This window comes from Myotis lucifugus, unplaced genomic scaffold, assembly GCF_000147115.1.
Source record: "Myotis lucifugus unplaced genomic scaffold, Myoluc2.0 scaffold_7122, whole genome shotgun sequence".
NCBI classification, from domain to species: Eukaryota; Metazoa; Chordata; class Mammalia; order Chiroptera; family Vespertilionidae; genus Myotis; species Myotis lucifugus.
Window position 1 is genome coordinate 1 of NW_005878170.1, and position 7930 is coordinate 7930.

The window sequence follows — 7930 nt, forward strand, 5'->3', positions numbered from 1 at the left end:
ACACTCTGCCACCTGCTCCACCCTCAGCACTGTCTGTAGTTCACCACTTTGTGGAACACTTCCCTCTCTTGGCTTCTGTGATACCTCTGCCTGGTTTTCCTTCTACCTTACTAACTGCTCCTTCTTTGTCTCTTTAGCCACTTGCCTTTGTCTGTACACTCTGATTCTGCCACTGCGTCTAGTCCTGTCTCTAGTCTTGTCTTTCTCTTTCCAGTCTGAATGCTGGGGAGTCTCAGAGTTCTTGTTCCTCAAAATGTTAGGGCTTTCAACACCGTGCGTATCCTAATGACTCCCAGCCTACTTCCCATTTCAGACACGTGTATCCAGCTGCTGCTTGCTGTTTCCACGTGGATGCAGATGGGTATATTGTACTTAACTCTAAAAGTTGAATGTTCACATGTATTCTCTTTCTCTTTGTCTCTCTCTTACCCTCAGCATCCCAGCTTCATTCCCTGTTCCTTCCTGCTCCTTCTCACTATAGTAAGTGGCCCCAGTTGCTTAACTCAGACACATAGGCATCGTCCTTAATTCTCCCTCTTTGCATGTACATCCAGTTTGTTGGCAAGTAAGTTCTGTCATTTCTACTTCCAAAACGGTCTAGTTATGTCTCTGACTCCACTGCCCCCTCCTTGTCTAAGCCACCTGACGTCCCCCTGGAATACTGCTATAGTTTCCCAACCCATCCCTGCTATTCCTCTCATTCTGCAATCCAGTCTCCACCATGGAGCCACACTGATCTTGGAAAGTAGATCAGATCATTTCGTTCTCTCCTTTAGTATTTTCCTGGGCACTTAGAATAAAATCCCCACATCCAAGGGCGGTGTGTAGTGGCTTTCTGCCTGCCTCTCCAGTTTTCTCCTAGATCCTGGCCCCCTTGCTCCTCACGCTGGGGTCAGGCTGGCTTCCTCTCTGTGCTTGGGCTCATCAAGGTCTGTCTCCCATCAGGGCCTTAGACACTTGTTCCTCTGTCTGGAACACTCTGGTAGCTGCTTCCATTTTGTCCATCACATCTTTTCACAATGTCACCTTCTTTCCTGACCACGGTATTAAAATTAGTTACTCTTTGTGACTTACTTTGTTTATTGCCGCCACTTTCGCATACACACTCACACAGTCTCATCCTCTCTCAGATGTAAGTTACTAAAGGCTGGGACCTCCTCACTATTGCTCGCTGCTGTATCAAAGTTAGCACAATGTATGGGACTCAGTCAGTCTTCACCTACTTGCTAAATGAACGATTGTTTTTATTTCATCCTTTTTTCTCATGAATCGTATGCACTCAGCACAGTAGAATGAAATATGTTTGGTTTTTCTGTCTAGGTCAAGTGCTTGGGAACTCCTCCTGACTGAGTGAGTGCACGCCTCCCATTGCTGACAGACGTGATGTTTTACCGGTTGCTATCGGTGGTCCAAAGACAAAGAACCAGCCGAGGATGGCGAACTGGCCCTCAGCCAGAAGCGGCGCATCAGCGGCCGAGGCGCATTCTGTCGCCCTGCCTGCCCAGGCGCAGGTGGTCATCTGTGGCGGGGGAATCATGGGCACATCCGTGGCCTATCACCTGTCCAAGATGGGGTGGAAGGACATTGTCCTTTTGGAGCAGGGCAGGTAAGGATCCACTGGGCATGATTCCCTCCTTCCCTCTCCTCCTCCTTTTGGTGATACTGTCTCACCACTAGCTAATCAGTGTTGCTAGGAGCATGAGAAGAATCACAGGTGGAAATCCTGTACTGGGCTTTGTTTGGTGATGCTTAAAAGTCATGTTTCCTGGTTTTGGAGAGCTGGCAGAGTCCCGCAAACCAAGTGTCTGAAGCATGCGTTTTATTCACGTTCAGAGCACATCTTGCCATCTGTTCTCCTTCTTATAGTCAGGCAGCAACACAAATCCTGGGGCCAAGAGCTCCCTCTAGGAGTCAGAATGAAATTGCCTGCATCCTGCTCTATTTGTTTTTGTTTTTCATTTAAGTAACTTGTTTTGAAAGAGTTTTAGATTTACAGAACAATTGAGAAGACAGGAGGAAGCTCCCATAACTTACCTCCAGTTTTACTTGTTATTAACATCCCAGTATTAAGATTATTGTCTCACTAATGAACCAATATTGACACGTTATTGTTAACTATAGTTCATAGTGATTTTGTGTGTATTTTAAAAATATCTTTATTGATTTCAGAGAGGAAGGAAGAGGGAGAGAGATAGAAACATCAGTGATGAGAGAGAATCATTGATTGGCTGCCTCCCTGCATGTCCCACACTGGAGTTCGAGCCCGCAACCTGGGCATGAGCCCCTGACTGGGAATCGAACCATGACCTCTTGGTTCACAGGTCGATGCTCAACCACTGAGCCACGTCAGCCAGGCAGTTCATAGATTTTTTGAAATTCTTCATTTTCCCACTAGTGTTCTTATCTGTTTCAGGCTTTTGCCTATAACAAATTGGAGATTTAAAGGAATTTATTATTTCTTGAAAGGCAGTAGATTCACATGAGTCAGAATAGAAAATTCTAGGCCGAAACGGCCCCGGTGAGGTTGGGATGGCCCCAGTGAGGTTGGGACGGCCCTGGTGAGGTTGAAACGGATAATGGGGACCAGTATAGACTGATGAACGGGTAGATGCAGAGGCAGAGCAGCATTGAACAGACTGTCAAACTACAGTGGGAAGCCTGGGGAGTGTTTTGGGGGGCGTGGTTAAGAGATCAACCGAAGCCCTGACCGGTTTGGCTCAGTGGATAGAGCGTCGGCCTGCGGACTCAAGGGTCCCAGGTTCGATTCCGGTCAAGGGCATGTACCTCAGTTGCGGGCACATCCCCAGTGGGGAGTGTGCAGGAGGCAGCTGATCGATGTTTCTCTCTCATCGATGTTTCTAACTCTCTATCCCTCTCCCTTCCTCTCTGTAAAAAATCAATAAAATATATTTTTTTTAAAAAAAGAGAGAGATCAACCGAAGGACTTACATGCATGCATATAAGAATAACCAATGGACACAAGACACTAGGGGGTAGGGGAGGCCGGGGGAATGTCAAAGGGGGGAAAAAAGGAGACATATGTAATACTCTGTAATACTTCAAGAAATAAAAAATATTTAAAAAAAAAAAAGAATAGAAAATTCTAGAAGTGTCCAGGGAAAATTTCTCCCCTATCTCTGACCTCTGGGCTCAAGTTTCCCTTGCTGAAGGCAAGTTAAGTTCCTGGTGTATTGATCCAGATGCTCTCTCCACATAGAAACAGACGTGTGTTCGTCAGTATGTACTGGTGTAAATGGGTGTTCATTCATTTATTTATACAAGCGGTAGCATTCCTTACTGTTCCTTGCCTTGCTTTTCTCAATAGGATTATTCCACATTGTAGCATATAAACTTTCTCATTCCCTTTTTTAAAAAAATGTTTTTAATTTTTTGGTTGTTGTTGTTGATCTTCAGTTAAGGGCATTTTTCCATTGATTTTAGGGAGAGTGGAAGAGAGGGAAAGACAGAGAGAAACATCTATGTGAGAGAGATACATCAATTGGTTGCCTCCTGCACCAGGACCCCAGGCTGGGGAGGAGCCTGCAACCAAGGTACCTGCCCTTGACCGGAATTGAACCCGGAACCTTTTGGTCTGCAGGCTGACTCTCCACTGAGCCAAACCAGGCTCTCATTCCTTTTTCATGGCTGTATAGTATTCCACTGTGTAGGTGAACTCCAAAATTTGAAATCAGTGTCATGTTGACGGACATGTAGGTGTTTCCATCTTTCGACAGACAGAACAGTGCTGTAGCTGGGACTTGAACTGGCTGCATTCACAGGTATGAGTCCACCTAACAGCCTTGCAATCCATCCTGCAGGCTGGCTGCTGGCTCTACGAGGTTCTGTGCAGGCATCATAAGCACTGCCAGGCACTTGGGCATTGAGCAGAAGATGGCAGACTATTCAAACAAACTGTACCAGCAGCTGGAGCAAGAAACAGGGATCCAAACAGGTAAGCAGGGGTCTGCCATTTACTGCTGTGCCTGTCCCCAGACTCTGTTGCTGGGACTGTGTGTGGTCCCACAGAAGTTGGCCTGGTGAGTGGTCATTCAGACCTGAGTTGTAGTTTGGGCTCTGCCACTAGTCAGAGTATTACTTTGGGCAAGTCATTTTGCTTTTGAGCCGTCTTTGTTTCCCTATTTTTATTTTATTTTAAAAATGTTTTTATTGATTTCAGAGAGGGAGAGAAAGAAACATCAATGATGAGAGAGAATCACTGATTGGCTGCCTCCTGCACACTCCCTACTAGGGATTAAACCCACAACCCTGGCATGTGCCGAGACCAGGAATTGAACCTTGACCTCCTGGTTCATGGGTTGAATGATCAACCACTGAGCCACGCCGGCCAAGCTTTGTTTCCCTGTTTTTAAAATGAGGAGATTGAATCATCATTCCAGACCCTTTTCAGATGGTATAATTCTTATGATATTAAGGTTTTCCTGGGCCATTTCCTTTATATTTCACTTGTTGAAGTGTAGTAAGTGGCAGCATTGGTTCCTACAGGAGGAGGAGGAGGAGGAATTTAAGTTAGGTGCTTGGAAGCTAAATCAGAGTTTGACCCATTGAAGTACCAGTCACTAGTAAGGATGTTCCTGACTACAGCATTCACACGTTTCTCCTTACCTGTGTAACTTGGAGAGAAGGACTAGCTAGCTAGCTCTGGAGTGAGTAGGAACTGTCCCAGGAAGAGGAGGACCCATCTACACGATGGTCCCGTACGATCGAAGGCAGAAAGAATGGCTGTCAGTTTGTTGTAAGGTGACGGATTAGCAGAAGCCCAGCCTGGAGCCTGCTCTGGTGGCTGATGAGAATGTGGTGAGCGCACTAATCATCGTGAGTGGGTATCGAGGCCCAGTGATGAAATTCCAGACACTTGCCTATGTCAGGGTCGTTCTTTTGAAGACATTGCATAAAATGAATCAGATAATTCGAGACTAATCCTGACAGGGGGTGGTAGCTTTGTCTTTTGCCAGCTGCAGTGGCTCTGCAATGTGATCAGTAGCAGACTATTCAAACAAGAGTCTAAGCACAGTGCGTGGTTTACCTCGCCAGCCCTTTTAGAAATCATGTGACCGCTGACAACATTTTCATTAGGGAAAGGGAGATTTGAAATTTTTTTAAAAATATATTTTATTGATTTTTTTACAGAGAGAAAGGGAGAGGGATAGAGAGTTAGAAACATCAATGAGAGAGAAACATTGATCAGCTGCCTCCTGCACACCCCCCACTGGGGATGTGCCCGCAACCAAGGTACATGCTCTTGACCAGAATGGAACCTGGGACCCTTCAGTCCGCAGGCCGATGCTCTATCCCCTGAGCCAAACCGGTCAGGGCGAGATTTGAAATTTTGATCACAAGTAAGGGTTTATCACATTTCCATTTTATATAGTTCATACTGTCAAGAAGTGTAACCTCATTTGTAAATTGTAGAGGAAGACTGATTGTCTAGTAACTAGGATTTGATAGCCGTGGAAGGAGAGAGATGCCAGGAGAGGATCCAGAGGCCTGGAAGAAGAGGCTGTGTATTCTCGGGCACATGGCAGGGCCAGGCCTGGGTGAGACCAGTCTGCATCCTGGGTGACCCTGCAGTCAGCACTGAGTGGGTGCCCCTCACACGATGTGCCCCGGGCGCCGGGACCCCATGGTGTCATTGCCCTTGGCCAGGCCTCCTGTTGAAGGGCAGGGCTCTCCAGTGAACGTGGTAAAAGTGCTTCCTGCTGCCGCACAGTCTCTGGCTTTTACTAGGGAAGATGCTGCTACAGGCAGGACAGGCAGGAAGCAGTCCCTTCGTTGGGTTTAATGATGGCAACAGGTACTTGAATCAGACATTAACTGGGTTTGAGTCAGAATAGGGTCCACATAATAGGCTCCTGTTCCATTGGGCCAGATACTAGTGCATTGCCCGGCCTTGCATCACTCAGGTGGTGCGATTCCACAGGAATCAGGGTTACAGGTTCTTTTCTGTAAAGTGAGTGAGCTTAGCTTGCTTTCTGGATCACCATCTGGAACCTTGTAGGCGCGACTTCTCCTTGGTACTTGTGGGCAGTGAGGAAGCCAGGCGAGCGAGAGAAGGGGACCAGCCTCAGTCTCACGCCTGTGGTTGTTCACCAGTGGTGCAGGGAAAGGTGACAGGGCCCCGAGGAGGGAGGAGAGGCCGCCTGTCCCGCGTTGTGCAGGTGCCTGCCATGGTCACTTCACTCATGGACTGCTGGTGGGTCATGAAATAAGAAGGAAGTGACATACGTGCACCTAGATTTAAGGGGAGATATTATCTGCTTCTCCTCTGAAAACAGTCCATTTACGCGAGATGTTCGTTCACTACCTGCTAATCAGACTCAGCAGATGACCCCGAGTCCTCATCCCCGACTGTGATGTTAGTGTGGGCAGTGCTTCAATCTCAGTGTGACTTTTGTCAAGTGAATGAGAGGTAACGTAATGGCTTTTATAATCTTTGGAAAGTATTCCATATAGTCCTTGATCTTATAATAAGGGTCATTCTTTTACAGCTGAAGAAACCTAGATTCAGGGAGTTGAATTGTTTTTCCAAGTCAGTGATCATTCATTTATAAAAAATTTAGTGGGATAAAAGGAACATATGTGCAGTGGTACTCTGCTCTATGTAATCTATGGTAGTGAGTAGAAAATGACTTCTGAACCTTTTTCTGAAATTCAGGCTGTGTTAGCCACACGTCATTGGACTACTCTGGTAAACATACTATATTTAAACACCAATCTCTGAACTTTCAGTTCTCCAACTAGACATTCAGTGTGCTTAGTACCCTTCAGACTTCAGGGACTCCTTCCCCTCCTGAACTGAGAGGCTCCAAGGTTAGTACACACCTTGGGGATTTAATCCACAGCTTGGATCATGTCCCGGGTTTGAGTGAACAAGGGAGGACACCTCAGTGTCCATGGAGTTGTGCAATTTGAATGAACTGATTCATCATGTGGGTAGATAGGATGTAAGCTGTCCTATTTGAACTTTTCTCCCCTGCCCCTTTTATGATTCCTGGAATTGAACTGTGCACTAAAGTCCCTTATTAAATTTGCCTGCCATTTTTAACCTGGGGAAAGTCTCATTTACAGTCTCAGGGTGTGGTCCTTAGGGGTGTTTTGTTTTTTAAAATTAAAGCTTTGACCTGGCCTTTTCAGTATTTCTTATGAGTTGAGAATCTGCTGCAGCTGCCTTAATTGTGGACCATCTGAGGATCGATGCCCAACTCTTTACCTTGAACAGGTGTACAGATCTATGACCGGACAAGTGTTGTTCACGTGATGATCAAAAAAGGTGAAGTCACTGGCGTGGAGACTGATAAAGGACAGATCGAATGCCAGTATTTTGTCAATTGTGCTGAGGTAAGTTAGCAACAATAGCAGGATCTCTGGTTTTCTTATTTACCTTTTATCTCCGGGACTTTTTGGGGTAGAGACTTAAGATTATTTAGGGACAAAGTAAAGGGATGCAGGGGGCACACTGAGGGCTGGTGGGCTGGAGCACTCCGATGAGGAAACCTGCACTGCTCCTCCTATGGAGCATTGGTGGCCTCCTTCCTCCTCCCTCTGGGTGACTGAACTGGTGCTCCCCTCTCCGGGCCCTGGAAGCACTTGTGCATTGACATAAATCCCTGGCATTGGATCTTCCTGTGGTAGTTTGTTTCATTCAACAACCTAGCAAGTAAAGTATTAGGCTGTTCTGTTGTGTCAGGAGCATAGATTCAGTTTCCAGAACACTAAGCTGCTTGTGCTTTGAAGACACATTGGTCCTTTCTGTCCACTCTACAGTTTAAGGTGATGTAGGGATACTTCCTGTTCTGTGAAGCTCATTTATGATGGTACTTGGGGTTTGTCTTGAAGCCAGGCATTTCGTTAGAAGGCCTCCTTTGCTCCCCATGAGCTCCTTTTACTATGGGAAATCTGCCTTCTTTTGATC

At 46.3% G+C, this 7930-nt stretch overlaps 1 protein-coding gene across 6 annotated transcripts; it reads left to right on the forward strand.

Annotated features, from left to right (window-relative positions):
* The first annotated feature begins 1158 nt into the window (after positions 1-1158).
* On the forward strand, positions 1159-7354 carry LOC102423383 (pyruvate dehydrogenase phosphatase regulatory subunit, mitochondrial-like). 6 transcript variants are annotated; one of them, XM_023749367.1, is made up of 4 exons: positions 1159-1606; positions 3819-3952; positions 6334-6427; positions 7153-7345. In XM_023749367.1, the coding sequence occupies exons 1-4, from the start codon at positions 1434-1436 to the stop codon at positions 7274-7276; spliced, it is 525 nt and encodes a 174-aa protein (XP_023605135.1). In that variant the 5' UTR covers positions 1159-1433; the 3' UTR covers positions 7277-7345. The 6 variants fall into 6 exon arrangements, 4 of the variants coding, with proteins under 4 accessions (XP_023605135.1, XP_023605136.1, XP_023605137.1 ...); XM_023749368.1 differs by having other exon boundaries at positions 1182-1606; positions 7238-7354; XR_002827869.1 differs by having other exon boundaries at positions 1300-1606; positions 6294-6427; positions 7238-7354.
* Positions 7355-7930: the final 576 nt, after the last annotated feature.